The 17685-nt window shown below is 41.8% G+C and overlaps 1 protein-coding gene across 1 annotated transcript; it reads right to left on the reverse strand.

Annotated features, from left to right (window-relative positions):
- Positions 1 to 733: 733 nt before the first annotated feature.
- LOC115829198 (oxysterol-binding protein-related protein 7-like) lies at positions 734 to 11104 on the reverse strand. The gene is made up of 22 exons (XM_030793261.1): positions 10967 to 11104; positions 10502 to 10645; positions 10365 to 10418; positions 10121 to 10234; positions 9434 to 9610; positions 8986 to 9118; positions 8544 to 8662; positions 8108 to 8177; positions 7969 to 7982; positions 7614 to 7767; positions 6880 to 7013; positions 5849 to 5941; positions 5485 to 5662; positions 4578 to 4867; positions 3814 to 3951; positions 3485 to 3548; positions 3129 to 3207; positions 2465 to 2609; positions 1932 to 2082; positions 1563 to 1689; positions 1231 to 1353; positions 734 to 845 (listed from the first exon to the last, which is right to left on the reverse strand). Exons 1-22 carry the CDS (start codon positions 11102 to 11104, stop codon positions 734 to 736), a joined length of 2751 nt encoding a protein of 916 aa, XP_030649121.1.
- Between the last annotated feature and the right edge of the window lie 6581 nt (positions 11105 to 17685).

The following is a 17685-nucleotide window of genomic DNA, read 5'->3' on the forward strand; positions in this document are numbered from 1 at the left end:
AGGAAGCCCTTTTAGTGTCAACACCCAAGTAACTGTCTGAGAAAGTCTCCCTCCATCTTGTCCTGTATATAGTGTAATCACTTCATGCATTTAAATACATCTTTTCAAAACGAATATCCTTCAGTTTACGTGAATAATTACAGAGTTGTTTAAAAACTAACTTAGTGTTGAATAAATACATTAATTCTGAAGAACAATCTTGTATTTTTTCCCGTGTAAACACCTCAAAATGCAAGTTAACTCTTCAAAGAATCCTCTACTTCATTTCAACTTGTTAACACCGTTTAGACGGCAGCTGACGATAGCATTTTTATCGAAAGTCGGAACTCGGACGCAAACTAGCCTAACGGTCCTCATGTATTCCGTGTATCATCAACTCCTCTGCATTTTTGGCCGTCAATCGTTCATCAGGGTGCAGTTCCAGAAGAGAAATGCCAGTCTCACCGGTTCTTCTCTCACCAAAGAGGTGCTGACTGCATCACATTCATATCAGAATATATTCACATTACAGTTAAGCAATGTACAGTTAAACAATTGTAAAACTAATACTAACATAAGTGTCTCCCATTTAAGTCCACATCCTGTTAAATAGTAGTGTGTGTGGTAGTCATTTGACTGTAGTATGCAGAATATTTGTCGTGATTAATGGGCGATACTAGAGTCACAGGGTGGCAGTACATTCTTTCAGGTACTGGGATCCGAGGACAGGAACCTCGAAGCCTCCAGACAGGCTTCAGCACCAGAGATCCAAGTTCTCAGTGTTGGCAAATCCAGGGTTTTCTCGGACTTTCCAGTATGTTTCGTTGGTTACCCAGACCTCCCTTCCAGCATGATCGAGAGTTTTCCTAAAAAAAAAAAAATCGATAGGAAAATATTTTACAGTTAATCGTTTTCACTATACTGATGGCAACAGGGGATATTTTTCAGTTTTTTGTTGTTGTTTTTTTTTTAAACCGACGTAACATTACAAAACTTTACACAGCTGAACTCCAAGAGCTTTATAAATACCAAAGGGAGGAAACTATTCTGAGCAAATGTGGCTGCCCCACTGAACAGAACATTAATGAGGTATAATTTCCTCCTCGCATATGGAGATAGATAGCATTAAATATTTACTAACACCTTGCCGTTTCTAATGAAAGGAAGTCTAAGAGTGATGAATCTGTGGCTTGTATTAGTGATACATCTATATCTATATAGATATATCTATATATAAATAATGGGACTGACTTGAAGAAACGGGGCACGTGTTCCTCTCCTTTCTTGGCCATTTCTTTTCGTCGTTCCCTCTGCTTCTCCTCCACCTCATCCTTTCTCTTGTCGGCTTCCGCCATCTTGCCTTCTTCCAACAGCCTGCAGTGGGGGGGAGGGGGAAAGAAAAATGGCGTGAGAATCAATCCATTTCATTCAAAGCTCAAAACGGTCAGGGTTTTTTTTCCCCACGGTTGTCAAGTACAGGGTTTATCCTCTGGCGGGGTAAGACGGTTGTTTGTGACGCGTATCGGGCGGAAAACGGGAGTTTTAAGTGCATGGAGGAAGAGGAGGAGGAAGAGGAGACCCACCTTTGGTCTGGGCGGAAGCGGGTGTCGGTCGGGGGCAGGACGGCCTCAAGTTCAGGAGTGAGCTCGTTCAGTTCTCTGGCGTACTGAGAAAAACCGTAGTATTCAAAGTGGTCGTCGGGTTGTGTATCTGTGGATTGAAAATGAATGCAACACTTGCTCAGTAAGGTTTCAGATTGCGTCTGAGTGTGTTACTGTTTTAACAGGTTATTCAGAATGCACTCCTCAGAGGGGAGATTGAAATTGAGGTTTTTAGGGGCCTCGGAACCCACATTGTGTGTTTTAGGTTTACATTTGTGACATATAAAAGAAGTTTGGGATTATACTATGAAGTTTTTTTTTAAACTGTATTTAATTATTTTAATTACTCACTGGGCTTCCAGATGCATTGTGGGTTGGGCAGAGTATCACAGAAAATGCCCTCATGCCAGGAGCCACCAAAACGATGGACCACCTTTCCAGACCGGTCCAGAACCTGCCCCTGCACTTCATTCTTGCCGTTTTCTGAACCCCAGTAACGAGACTGCAAAAGCAGAGAGAGACGTTTCAGAGGAGGAAAAAACCAAGAGGGAGTGACTGCCATGTGATTTCATCAGCTGGGTTAACCTCCTCAGTCTAACTGCAACATCTAACCAAAGCAAAATGCATGGAGCCAGAACAGACTATTCTAGAATCTTATCTTCGTCTCATCTGCGAGTGACTCAGCGTCAAGCCAGAACATTTCAGAGATAACGACACAACACGCAGGCACCATTAACGCGTGACCTTGAACGCCCTTCTCTGAGGAGTCAGGCCTGATAACGGCGTCTGATCGACAACTGCTTGCTCCAACTCCCCGGGGGAGGAAAGCTGGCGATAGAGCAGCGTTATCTAGATACAGGGGACCCTCAGAGTAAAAGACTCACCTTAACGAAAGTGATCTTGCAGGTACACTCGTCGCTTTTCAGGTTGCGGATGGTCACGTCTCCGTAATGCTCCAGCCACCTCTGCTGACTGAAGACGTTGTGGATACAGGTCACTGCTTTGTTCCACTCGTAATGGTCGCCATACCTAATGAAATACAAATCACAGAATGGATGAGGAGAGGATATTCATTCAACTCAGAAAGAGAAGAGATTAAAATCAGGTTTTAGGACACGTTAGAGTTGAATCTAGACTTGGATGTAACTGCACTGTGAAGTGCTGCTCAGCCCCGGGATAGTCTTGATCTTAATCCTTGTAAACGAGCCCATGAGGTGAGATTAGGCAAAAGGAGTTTTATCCATCAATTTAGGCAAAGTCATAATGGTTAAAAACTGAGACTATAATGGTTTTGGTCATACAAAAGACTTTATATACAGCAGTCATAAAAGAAAAATGCATTCACAGAAGATGGTTCAAAAATGTGAAAGATCTGTCTTTAAAAAAAATAAAAAACATTTTCTTTGAAACTGTAAGTCATGAAGCTGACAGGCTCTCTATAAAAGGTGTTTTCGTTTAAATTTAAGATTCAACACTGGGGTGTCTGTATGGTCAAACCTGATCAGATCAGGGGACATTACAAAGAGAGGCCATTGTATAAACACTCACTTTGGCAGTGTAACATTGACCATCCCAGTGGATACGATCTCAACAGATTTCCCCCAGAATTTGTTCTTCCATCTTTGATCTGAAGGGGCAAGAAATGAGTTTACAACATGAACACACACACACACACACATATATATATATATATATATATATATATATATATATATATATATATGCATATACACAGATGTTTTTACCGAGAATTACTGCATACAGTGACAAATGAGTGACGTTGCATCATTAACTATAAATTGCAGTTCAGTGGTTAGCATCTGTAAGCATAGCCTACAGGCTTATTGTAGTAAGAGTCTGTATGACTCATTAGCACCAAGGTGTTTTCCGTCCTACACACTAACCTTGCCAGAAGGTGAAGTTTTCTGACTCAGCATGACAGGCAGACAGAGGAGGGTGATGGCTGACCTTAAGGCGAAACACAAAAGAGTAAGTCAATATTAAAGATATTAGCCCTCAACGCTAATTCCTCATATATAGCACCATACTTGAAAACTTTGGCTGTACTGTATTCTACGTTATCTTGAGACTGGCTTTATGACTACATTCACAGGACACTGAAGTTAACTGTAGGAAAAGCACTGACAACAATGACTGGTTTTGGATTGCAAAGTCAGCATGGCCCTAAATTGTTGGCTTGAAGTCCATTATTGGCATCGAGAAGGGGGCATACCTGCTCTGCCATGTAACGGAATCCCCGATCCTCCCGAACGCTTTCGTAGGTCTCCCCCAGGACAGGGTTAAAGGGTTTGTAGCGGTAACGCCAAGAAGCCCACGCGTATCCTGAGATGGAGAAGGCAGCCACATAAACCTAAGACAAGATGTCAGGAAAACGATTAAACAACGAGAACATTGACTAGAAAAGAAAATGAGAAACAATGAACCCATTTGTCTAGATATGGGCTTCCTAATAAATATGCTTAAAAAAAATGACATAAATATTCAGTCATCTGCACAACTATTGTTAACTCCCAGTCTAATTGTTCTGGGTCAGGTCGTATTCTTTTTCCAGCATCTCTGTTCCAAGGAACTACTTACACAACTAATCACCATCACATCAGACCATGCTTAGTATGTTTAGTTGGCCTGTGGAACTTCGTAAATTGGTTTTCATAAACAAAGATGGAAACACTCTCTTACAGACTTGGGTCAAAAAGTATTAAAAGTGTTTGAGTTTCTGGATCCTGGGTCATGACAGTTACTTGTGCTCATTTCTACCAGGTTTTTTACAGTTTTAACAGGACCAAGCCTGTTGAAACAACACCAAACAAACATTACAGGAATTCTTTACAGGATCTTCTTTAAAACTGTCACAACATATCTTGATAATTAATGAGTCACATGGAAAGGGAGCCAATGAAGAGGACTAGGATCGGGCCCGGTTATTCAAACACTTCTTTGACCTGCTTGCTAACAGAAACTTGTGAACAGCTTTACCATTCTCTGGTAAGGGTCGTCTGTGCGGTTGGCGATGTCCAGCAACTCTGAGTATTCGAGCTCTTCACTGACCCTCTGGAGCAGGCTGAGGGGTTCGTTCAGGGCCACCGGCATGGACACACGTGACAGATCCTTTCCGATGTTGTTGTAGAGGATGGTGAGGATCCCGATGTGGCTGTTATCGCTGCAGGGTGCAGGGAGGACTTTACGGCGCCCCGTGTCCGTAGGAACGTTCGTGGGAACATCCGGGGCACTCGAGACGCTGTTACGGTACTTCAGGGTGGATGTTGCTGCAGAAAAACGGGGTCATTTATTGCTTGGGTTTTTGGGGGGTTTTTTTTTTTAATTTTTGCATACTGTAGATGTGTAGCAGGTTATACCAGTACGCCGCAAAGCAAATAACAGAAGCTAAGTTCTACCTGAAATGTACATTTTGTCTATGGTGCTTGTAGTTCACCAAAACTATCATTGCAATATTAGCAGCATGTTTCTTCCGGTTTAAAACAACACTAAAGCCAATGTTCAGTACCAGCAAAGAGAGCTTTAGAAGGCCTCACTTTATGTACTCAGACTTAACACGAAACTGTGTGTGCAAGGCTTTAGTTAAGGAAGTATTTTTTTTTTTTTGCAGACAAGATTAGTTGCTGTACAGGTTTTACCCTGTTTGCTCAGGGGAAAGACACAGCAAAGGGGGGAAAAAGTAAACGAAAAGTGAGCTGGCAAAAAGCCAGAGGTTGTTGAGCAGGAAAGAAGCATTTTGACTGGACAAATGTACCTTTTGTTGGTACATTCACTAAATGCTATCTGACTGACAGATCTTACTTAAGCAATAGCATTCAGGTTGTATCTGATGTATGAAGGTCAGTGCGTGACAAGTCTGATGTACAATCTGTAATTGGCAACTTACCATGACTCTCATCAGGCTCAGAGTTGCTCGTGGTGACATCGCTAAGGCCCGACTCATCCGAAGCCTCGTTTTCCGACGAGCTTTCACAGACAAGAACTTCGCTAGCATCGAAGAATTCTGATGTGGACTCAGTGAGCGACTGCTTGCGTTGTCCATGTCGGCTCACAGAAGTCATCGTCTAAAGAGATAGCAAGAGACAGGATGTAAAACGAGAGAAAATGGAGGAATACGCAACTTGACGGTTAACCTAGGTTCCTTAATAATCATCCATTCGCAAGATATTAATTCATGTGTATATACACAGAGACACACACACACACACACAAATAGTAACACAAATACAAAGACAGACAGACAAACGCACCTGGTCTTGACGCACTGTGCAGAAAGATTCATCTGTGGAGTCGGAGGACAAGGAGAGTGAATGAACCTTGGTGAGACGCGACTGAAGCTCCACCTAAACATGACAAAAGAGTGACATAAAAGACATAAGAATGTGGCAGCATTTTTTCCTCTTACCTTTAACCTCTGAGTGATGTCAACAGACATGATCAAAAGAATTTTCTAGAATAAACGACAGCTATTCTTTTCTCAGTTCCTTTGTTCCTATGGAACAGTGAGTGCAGACACTTAAAATGAAACATCAGTGTTAGTAAGGCCAGGCGGGATACTGGCAAAAATACTCAAGACGTCCATTTTTAACTCAGACAAAAAAAAATCACTGCTCCTTTAGGTGAACTGAGTTGTACTTTTCACAACAGAACCAAAAAACTGGTTTGTCATTTGTTTTGCTCTCTGACTGAAACCAGAACAAAGTTGAATCTGTGGTTTTAGGTTTTTTTTTTTTTCCTCATTGGCTCTTATGCAAGTATTTTTCATTCAACAGAGAGAGAGAGAGATTTTGAGAGAAACCCCGCCCAAGATAGGCCACCACACCGTTCAACCCAAACAGCCCTAACAGGTTCTATGGAAGTTTCGTTCACTAGAGCTCACAAATATCCTGAGACGTTTCTTTTTTTAGGGGGGGGGGGGGTGTCATCAGCATTTGAAACTAGTTTGACATGAGAATGTTCAAGTCTCTAACTCCTACACAGCATCCTGCCAACTCTCGAAAAGCAGGTGACTAAACTTCCTTGCGTTGGACAAGGGGGTGCATTGTTGGACAAGTCAGCTGATCTGGTCATGGAACTGTGACTTACATAATAGTCAAAGTTAACAAATTAAAACCGAAAAGGACCCAGTCACAGCAGCGCTACGAGTCATAAATCAATTACACTGATCATTATTCAAACTTGTGCTGACGAATCATAAATGAGGTAGGATTTTTACCTCATTTTACCACGACTCTTAAGGTTTCACTGAAAGAGGTTCTATGAGCCCTAGCTGAGGTCCTACCTCTGAGAGTGTGGTGCAAAGCGTGGCCAACTGGTCTGAGGTGGACTGGTGCAGCTCTGGGCTGGTCCAGGCTTGCCTGAGTCGCTCCCTCTCCAGATTCAGAACTTCGTGGATGTTCCTCAGTGACTCATGTACTGAGAAAGAAAAACAGGGAGAAGGGCATTTAAATTCTGGAAAAGGAGTTAGACATCCATTGTCGTCTGGCCATCCATATCATCTCTTGATTTGATATAACCTTTGGCAAACTGATAAGAACATGGCAATGATTTGTGTGCATGAATCTTGGAAGCCCTTACTACCGTACAAAAAGAGAAATCGGCTCTGACCATTAGTTGAAGAAAACTTCCTAGCCCTGAACGCACCCCCTCCCCCCCACCACTTACAATGGAAGAAAGAAATATGTTGTTTTAAGACTACCATCACAGAGTTTCTGTCATCATTGTAATGATTAAATGTCTGTCAATATGTTAAATGTGTGGATAAAATGGTGGCTACATTTCATGACGTCAATGAAGCAACATATCTTAACTTTCAAAAGCTGCCATTTGCTTTGGCAATGACAGTTTCACCAGAGGTTTATGATTGAAAACAATGCGCCTTAATCTTAGCACAAAACAGCAGGCCTCCAGATACCAGATCCCTGGAATGCATTGTTCTCACAGGAGCCTAGTATCAGACCATTAAGTGAATAGAAGTTAAACGCAACCTTGGGTTCTCTCCGGTCGTTCACTTACTCTTTTGGGACATCTTATGGATGTCCTGCTGGAGCTGCTTGCCTTCAGGTGAAGTACCCCCTGGGGCAGACAGCTGGGAGTACACATAGTCTGGGATTGACTGGACGGAGCACCCAAGACCAGACGAAGAACTCAGCTGACTGGTGGACATATTCTGAAAAGAGAGAGAAGAGATGAAGGGTTGAAATGAAAGGAAAAGAATGAGGGGGAGGGGGGTTTAAAAGTAGAGTGGGAATTAGTGAAACGTGAGAATTACGGAATGGGAGAGCATAGTGAGTGGAGAAACATTAATTAAAAATTGATGACAGAGGCACTGAATGAAGAATGTTTTAACAGCAAGACTGAAACAAAACACCAGTGGAAGAAAACCTATTTGGTGAGGAAGAAAAAGAAAAAAAAAAAAAAAAAAGCAAAGAGAAGACTACTGAGTACACTGGGTACCATTTGGTCTGGTCTAAAGATAGTCAAATATGGACAAGATGTACTTACGATGCCAAGTGATAAGGCGCGAGAGTGGCCAAAGATCTTGCCAGATTTCTTTCTGGGCTTCTCAAGAGTAAGATTCTGCAAAACAATGCGAACATTGAAACGGATAATACTCTCTGAGTATCCTGTGTCTGAGAAACGCCTTCATACGTAACTGTCAGATTTTCAATCAATGTAAAATTCAAATGATGGCATAATACTTAGGCTTGCTTGTTTCTAAAGAGACATTACACAGCTAGCTCTGTACCGATAACCTAGACACATCTCGTTCTGAGCATACATCAAAGGAGTGGCCTAAGGTACTCATCAACCTTTAACAGAAGTAAGAGCTTACTATGAACCAATGACAATCTCAGAGCCATTACATTATTCTTTACATAAGAGACTGTTACAGGTGAAAATGCCGAGACGGCATAACACAGTTTGGCATGTCCCTACCCTTACCTGCATGCTGATCCGGCGTTCCAGGTCCATGTTTGTGATGGGTAGACCACCTTCAAGGCACTGCAATCTCTGGATCAGACCACCCAGTCCGTCCAAGTCCAACTGACATCTGGCCAGCTCTGCAGGGTTAAAGGGTTAACGCGGATCAGATTTCCTGCTCATATCATATGCTGACTGCTATGCATATTCAAATGTTCGTTAATAGTTGGATGGCTTCCACATAAATAAACGAAACAAGCTTCTAATTTCACATGTATATATAAACTAACGGTCCCTTTCCAAGTCCTAAACAATAATCGAGCCAAGCAGCACGGCATCGGCGGAATAAGCCATTCGCTAATTCTTTTTTCAGATGACGCCAACAGAGACTTTCTGTCCATACTTACCAGTTTGAGGATTAAGTTACAGTGCAGTTAACGGTTTTAGTACAGGGTTGGCCTACCTTGCTGGCAGCAGTTGGACTGATGGGTCTGCATGAGCCAGGCGGACACTTTGCTGTTCACACCGGATGAGGAAGATGGTGACTCCGTCATTTGTCTGTTGTAGACAGAAGTTGTGCTCTGATAATGAGGAAGCTGAGAAAATGAAGAAAAAATGAAGACTTGGCAGTTAAGTATGTGAGCTCATTCAACATCACAGTACAAATTCCAGAGTAACAATTAGTCTATGTGCACTCAGCACTTCAGCATAATCAGAATGGGTTTAAACTCATCACACACCACCACCATAACCATTAGAACTAGTTAGTACAGTAAATTCCCATCACTTTTACACAAATTTGCAGCACTCGGCATCTCAGTCCGTCAGCGTGCTATCATGTCAGTCGTACAACCAACCCATACAAGTCTGTCATGCGGTCATGGTGCTAAGCTTGCTGTAAATGGACTCACCGTGTCGGCAATCCCTCGGGTTCTCTGGGCCAGGCTAGCCATGACAGGGAGGGAGCCTGGGACCCCTGACAGTGCCTGAAGAACCCCCTGGTGGAGGTTCAAAGCTTCATTTTTCTTGTAAACCCGGTGGGCGCTCAGTTTGGTCAACCAAATGTAGAAAAGTTCATGGCTCTTAGCCTGAAGGGATAAATCCAGACACTCATTGGTATACCAATTACAATAAAAGATGACAGAGATGACAGAAATGACATTACAGAGATAGGCAGCACTCCAGTCTATTTCTTGAATGAGACATGCATGCATGGTGCAGAGGAATGCGGGAGAAAACGTCATTACGTTGTGTTTCCACAATACACAATATACAGACACATCCTGTTACAAAGCAACCTTAAACGTCACCGGGCCAAATGTCAGAAGGTACGGCACCAGAGAACTCTGATTTAAGTTCACACAGAGTTCACTGCTAATGTTTAAACTGGATAGCCTAATAATACCATTTTTAATTATTTTTAGCTTGAACACACACAAACACACACTCTCCCCACCCACTCAGTCACTCAATCAGGAGGAGGCCACAAAAAAACTTGGAAGGAGTAACACTCCAGAAGATGTCAACTACCTGTATTAAACATTTTGGATCAAATGAAATGGGGAAACCTATTCTAAACAGAGCACTAAGGCACAAACCTTCACGTGGAACAAGTTATCTCCGGCATCCAGGTCGATACGGTTAGATTTCTTGTTTACGGACATGGCAGCGAGACTGACATCCAGGGCACCATGATACTTTCCTCTGAGGACCTGAAGGGAAAGAAATGTTCAGTCTCGCAACACACAACAGAAACGTATTAATATTACCATGGTTAAAAGAAGAAGTGAAACAATGGAAAGCCACTGAGAGAACACGGGAGGTAGAAGAGCGAGCACTTACATCCTGTTGGGTTTTGGCGTATCTGAGGATCCCCTTTTCCAAGATAAAGTATCTCTGATCGAAAAGTGAACAAAAGAAACATTTTAGACCAGATGCTAATGCAAGACAAAAAAAACCCAAAGAGACTCGTCCCTCACCTTATGCCAGCCCTTGAGCGGGTGCTTCCTTTTCTTCATCAGGTACCCCTCGCAAATCCCGGGAATGCCTGCACTGTCAAAACATCCCCCGGTACCCATGGTCATAGTCTGGAGGTCGTCCATTAACTCCCAATCTCTCGAATTCTACAGTGGCCAGAGGGTACAACGAAAAGAAATCAGAACTGTGTAAGGAGAAGTCACCAGGCAGAACTTGTTTAATCACGTTCATCTTTTATAGCTGTTCAACAGGTTGAGCTAAACGAAATTTGACATTAGGCTGAGCAAATAAAAGACACATCATCATCATCGCCTGTTTAAAGCCAACGGTTACAAATGCTGCCAATTTTCAAGGCTAGTAACAGGGGCTAAATAAAGACTTTGGGGAATTTTACGTTAAGAAAACGAGTGGAAAGGTCCAAGGAGATTGTAGATTACGACCTCCGACCTCAGCTAACGCTCACTGACCTGACGCGAGTGTCGGGATGAGGAGCCGCCGCCGCTGTTGTTGCGCGAGTGGGTGGGTTTGAACGCTGCAACGGGAGACCCATCCAAGCCACTCATCATGGACTGACTGCTGGTCAACGTGCCCCCCGACTGGTCCATCGCCGCCAGGGACTGACAGCTCTTATCCAGAGTCCTCAGGGACTGACTTGCTCTCATTGCAGCAAATCACGATACTGTGAGAATTCAGAGAGAGGGCGTTAAGTGAGAAGAAACCAGTCCAAAAAAAACAGTTGAGTAGTGTTGATTTGGTTGGGGGGGGGGGGGGGGGGAGAGTGGTTTAGCAGGATCCTCTGCCTTAAACTCTTAACAGTGAGGGTAACGTGTATAACGAAATGCCAGAGTTATGAGGAAGACTCTTAGCTTGCATCAGATTTCAAGAGCTGTCTTTGACTTTGTTTTTAATTTCTGGTTTTTCGAGGCACAAAACCAGAGGCAAAATCCTGAAACAAACGTCTTCATGTTTTGGAGAGAAAAACCAAAACAGCAAAATCAAAGTTGAACATGAAGAGAGAAACTTATAGAAGCAAACCACCCTTTCACACTTCCGAGTAAAAGCCAACAAATTGACAAACATTGCATTTCAAGATAAGTCACAAAACAAGTCGCAACAGTCTAATCACCCAGCCATACAGCATAGGACAAGAAATCCTAAATCAATCCCTTTTCTGTGCTATCAAAAATGGATCATCTAAAAAGACATGATTCAAAGGTTAAATATTGGGTCACATTACTAATTATCCAAGTAACCCCCCCCCCCCAAAAAAAGTGCGAGGCGATTGGGTATATTTTGCTGCTGTTGCTTTTCTTAGGGGAGTCTCAGCCTTAAACATTTCATTCAACAAATGGCCAAAGCATGGAGGGGGAGGAAGAAGTGAGAAAACCTTCCAGGCTGAAATCACAACAGCTCAACTTAAGGGTCAGAAGCTCCATAAGGGTTCAGTGGGAGATTCTGGGAATAAGGTTACAGAGTCATAGTTCCCGTCTATTGAACAAAAAGAAGTTTTCATATAAAATTTGCAAAATTTTGTTAATCCAGATACGGCCACAATACCTAATCTCCAACAGCTGAAAATGCAAACAGTGCAAGCATAAAGAAATGAAACTGGAAAAAAAAAACTCCACAAGTTTCCAATCCACTATCCCCAAGCCACATGCGTTATAAATTCTAGTACAAATAGTCCCAACTCCATCATCCAAGGCCATGTCTGCATTTGAAAACACAGTTGATAAAAAAAAAATGGCATTTACCTTAACCTTACTTCGATTTGAAATGAATCCGTTTTCTCTCCAAATTATCCCAAAATCCAAACAAACATTTCTCAAAAGACAATTTAGAAAGAGATCCAGAGAGGTAAACTGTTCACACCTTGTATCACTGAAACTACTGACTGACTGACTCTCTCCCTCTCTCCCTGGGTGAAGATGCATAAAAACAAGAGGGGGCGGGAACTGGGCGGTGCCCTGACTGAAACCAGGTAACCCACATACCAAAGTTGAACACACCAGAGAACCACCGCATGAGGACCATCTCTGCCCAATGAATCATCCAAAATGTGTCAAATCTGACCTCCTTCATTTTTAACTCAAAACAACACTGCCACAGTGAAATTCAGGGTACAGAATTTTACACCTGAAATACAATGAAGTCCCAGTAAACGGATACAATTGAGACCTCTTCATACAACGTATAACAATATAATAATGCAATTCAACTGATTACAAAGATAAGGAAACTTAGTTAAATTACAGACACATGAATGCCACCATTTGCTTTTAGTATTGCAGGTAAAGGTGACGGTGGCGTTGGCGGTGGTGGGGGCAGACCAGACCTGGAGTAAATTGCTAGTAAAGCTACAAAGAAAGACCCATTTCATTTAACAACTACTTCAAGGAGTGGCAAAGTTTTACAACAGTCATTAAGGAAACTTCAGCTGTTCAAATGAGATGATACGAGTGCCCCAGGTATTAGAAAGATGAGTTCATTTCATGCAGGAGGAAATGCGTCTGACCATTAAGTTATTTTTGCAGACTGGAATCTGTAACATTTCTTGGAGAGGGCCTATTCCAGAAACAGATGTTACTGCAACTTGATTCAGTTTACATTCTTTGAACTTTTCTTCACTTCCGATTCTTGGAATTCTCATGCCTCTAAAATGTTAAGACTGTACTTTGGAACTCAGTTAGTGGATTCTGTAGTTCTTTAATGATTACTAAAATGAAAATGAATCAGTTATGAGCTGTCATAGCCAGTGTGTTGTTTCTTGTTTGTTTGTTTGTTTGTTTGGTTTTTTTTGGGGGGGGGGGGGGGGCTTAAGCTATTTGGACCAACTTTTTAAATGTATCTATACACAGCACTGTCTTACTCACATCAACTGGAGAGACTCAGAGGTTACTAAGATTTCTCTGTTTGCTTCAAAAGCATTTAGAGTCAATTTTCATTTGGTTCAAACCTCAAATGAAAAAAAAACAAACAAAAAAACAACAGCAGCAGCATGACAGAACCAGTACTACTTTTTTCCAATGACAAAACAATCCCTTCTTTTTCTACTCCAATAAAAGACTCCTCTTTAGCAATGTGAAAAACTGCAACGTCATTTTAAAAACAGCTCAGTCCATGCACCATTCGCTCCATATAAGGTCTTTAGCCCTTTAGAATGCACAGTGATCAAAATTCCATGAGTCACTAATGATTCCAAACAGGGGTTGTCATTAAAATAGGTATAGGCATGGATTACATTGGCATGCATTCACAGGACATGACATCAGACCATCTCCATTTCAGTCATTACACGGTGTACGTTTTATTTATTTAATTTTTTTTCTTGTTTATGTTGAGTCACACAGTAACTAGGATGTGTGCGAGAGAAGCGCATCACAGTGATTCTATGTAACAATTTGGAAAATGTTGCCAGACTGGTCACGAAAAACAATGGTATTTATTTGAAGATTTTCAAAACTGTAGAAACTTAGGTATGACAACTGTGACTTGACACTTCACACTCTCGTAGCCAATTTTTTTTTAAAGAAGTTTTGCATTTAACCAAGTAGTTACACATTTTTATAACACCAGCACTTCTGACTTACTTTTTTCCCTCCTAAACTGATATGCTGTAGTGTTGAAGTGAACCAAACCAAAAAATACCTCACTGCTGACCATAATGATGCTTTTAAGCCAGTCCTAAACTAAATATCTGCTCGTCATATTCTATTTAAAAGCACTGAACCCATCAAAAAAAACAGTATTAAAAACCAACCACCCTTAACCAGTCTGTTACATTTTTAAGCAGCTAACCACAACAGAGCTGGATCACAAAGCCCTGAAACTGGTTTTCATAAACTAGTCTATATCAACAGCCTCGCCAACTGAAGTTGAGGGTTGTCAAAGTTTGTGAAACTCTGGTCGGTGAATCACCAACTCAAGTTGACTTTCTTTTAACCACTGTATCCTCAGGCAGAGAAAATGTGAACCATGCAACCGAAAAGATCCTGCTACCAAAATAAAAAAAAAGGTGTGGTTTGACCAGGAAAATGTTTAATATCGATTGATAGATGTCTGAGGGCTTCACCGGCAGCCTCTGAGGTCATCCAAACTGGAAGCTGAGCGAAAACAAACGAAGACATTGGCAAGAACCAAGGAGTGATCGGACCGGTTCTGGCACACAATCTTAAGGAATGTGCCTGTGCTTGGGTGACATCAAGAACCGCTGCATGTGGGTTTGTTCTCACGTGGTTCAAAGAAAGGTTCTCATCTATGCGTCTTTCTGTTTTTGCCCCTTTTTTGTGTGTGTGTGTGTGTGTGTGTGTGTGTGTGCGCCAAAGGGGACTATTTGATGTTCCCAAAAACACTGCATACCAGTTAAACAACAGAATCAAGAGTTAAGGCACTGCGTTCAAGAGGAGACACCTAGTAGCAACAGTATAGCTGGGATATCTTTAAAAAAAAAAAAAAAAAAAAAAGGTTCTATAAAAAGAGAGTGTAAAAGAGAGAGGGACAGACAGAAGGACAGACGCCCACAAGTTGTAGACTTGACACTAACAAGAGAACAGACAGCATGTAACTATAGAAACATAGACTTTGTGATGTCATCTAGTCTGAAGGCATACAGATGTAACGCTCTCTCTGTTATGACGACACTCCTCGGGACTAACAATGACTCGTTGGCTTTTAAACCCTATCATCTCGCATTTAAAGGAAGTATAGACCGTACATAAAATGGCTGTTGTCTAGACTGAGCTCCTCTTCAAATCAACTGGAGCAACACCACGCGCACACGTAGTTTGGAAGCTGCCAAGGGGAAATCCCTTGACTGTCGGTGAGCAGTGGTGTTTATCAGACCTTTGTGTCTGCACACTGCAGTCCTTTAACACAACACCGACTTTGCCGTAATTTACTACCGCTATACGACTGTGATAGGTTTTTCTTTAGAATTGGCGGACGTTGCGATAATGCGATTAATTTCAGGAACATAGTGAATATGGCGTTATTTGGGAGTTGTAGCCTAACACTTCCCTGTAAAACTCTTAAAGAAGCCACTGATATATACCGTTACCCTATAAATTCATAAATGTTAAAGCTTTTCGAAATAATCCGGGCAACGAAGTCATTGGTGAGCTTTTTATTCCCTGTGTATAACAGGTGCATCGTCAAAGCATGGATTAGTATAGCCCGAGGGTAGCTGCAATCTAGAGGGAAAACACATTTCTGTAGTTTACTCTCCTCTAAGTCAACAAACGGTAGTTTCACCCTTATAAAACTGATAACTTTCACAGCGAGCTCACTTTAAACCGTAAAATACTCTCTTGGCTCCAAACTTCGATCCTCATTCACCTCATACAAATTCTCGTTTATTCCTCAGCCTATAAAAAAAGCTCCAGATTTTGTGTTTATTTAGGAAAAGATGCAAAACACGAAGAATACTGGTTAATGCAATTTACTCGATTTTTTTTCTCAAATATTTTAACGTTTAGAGTTAGTTTACAAATAAAGAATGCGTCTCACCTTACCTGTTTCTGATGAGAGCGTGCTACCAGCAAACCGACCAAATTGCCTTTCTTCTGAAACTGCCACAAATTCCCAATATTCCTCACCTCTCTGTCAAATTAGTTGGTTACGTCACTCACACCTCGATACTTGGGCGTCGTATCTGAGGAGAGGTGTGCTCTTGTTCACCTTCACCTCCCGCGGCCTAAAACTGCCCCCCCCCCCCCCCCCCACACACACACAACCCCGCATCACTTTGATGAGTGTACGTGCACGTTCGCAGATGGGCCTGCATGCAATTACAGCGGTCTTAAAGAAGAGTGTGTTCGTGTCAGAAAAACGTGACAACATTAATGCATGCTTTTCGAGAGATTTATGACAGAGCAATTTGAACAATTTGCTCACAAGTCCCTTGTTAAGCTTCTTGTTTTCTTGTGAAACTTTCATGTGAAAAAAATAACTTTTACTAGCACTCGTGGAAATTATTGCGTCCATTTGGAGAAAAATACACTTTAATTACTGACTGAAGGTAAGTAAAAAGGTGTTGACAAAGGTGAGGCTCCCATCGAAACAAGACAATACAACACTCTTGACCTCCACCCTCCGTCGTATTATATGTGTCTTTTGCGTTAATGTGTGGCCGAAACCGTTGAAATGAATTGAAATATCTTTAGGCAGAGCGTACCAACCTATTGACGATAGAACGTAGAGCTGTACGTCACGCCGCTAAATTAATCATTATTATTAATGAATGAACATAAAAACCGCCCACACAAAACAAACAAGAAAGCATATTGCTTGTGGCGTAAAAATGAGTAAAATCTACGATAAAGAAAAAAATGCAAACAAAAACAAACTGAGGGAAGAGAACTTACTCAAGTAGTATAAAAATCTATCGTGTTCCGTTTACGACTGAGCGTTTGCACTAATATGTCCTTGGTGAGCATTCCTGGGCATGTGACAAAAGCAGTCTCTGTAACATTGATCTGTGTTGAAAACTTGAAAATTATTTTAGTGTGGTGTCATGTAAATATACTATAGTAGGCTATACTCAATGGTGCCGAAGTGCCAAATGGTCACTGACGCTACTCTATAGAGTACATGGGGGATGGCAGGTTAACAAGGGGGATGCATTTTGGTCATTATGCTAACGAGGGGGGGTGGCATCCCCCCCAAATCCCCCTACAAATCGTCTACTGGCTATACTGACAGCAAAATTTTCATTTGAAAATCAGATTGTGGGACTAAGTCTTGTCTCCCTCCTGTTATCTCATTTCCACTCAAGGGTCATCTAAAGTGACTGTACTGAGACATTCACGGTTCATCTAAAGTGACTGTACTGAGACAGACTACACATTGCTTAAGTCCTCAGACATGGGGTACATTAACCCTTTCACTGACACAGCAGTTGTGTTCTGAATACATATCGTTTCAATGTGTACCTAAGTACACTGTTTGTACAATTAACTGCTGGTAAATCTCTTTTTTTTCAGAAGAATTTGGCTCAGAAAAACAAAAATATTCACGTCTTCAGGGGCATAAGTCCCTTAGAGACACGCAAGGTCATCTGTTATGACTTTTTGTACTTCATATTGACGGTGGAGTTCCTGATACCATCTATATATGACACTTTTGCCCCAAAACAGACCTTTGGCAAACATTTAGTGAACAATCAAAACGAACAACAATCCTTTAGGTT

The sequence above is a fragment of the Chanos chanos genome, chromosome 16 (genome assembly GCF_902362185.1).
Source record: "Chanos chanos chromosome 16, fChaCha1.1, whole genome shotgun sequence".
NCBI classification, from domain to species: Eukaryota; Metazoa; Chordata; class Actinopteri; order Gonorynchiformes; family Chanidae; genus Chanos; species Chanos chanos.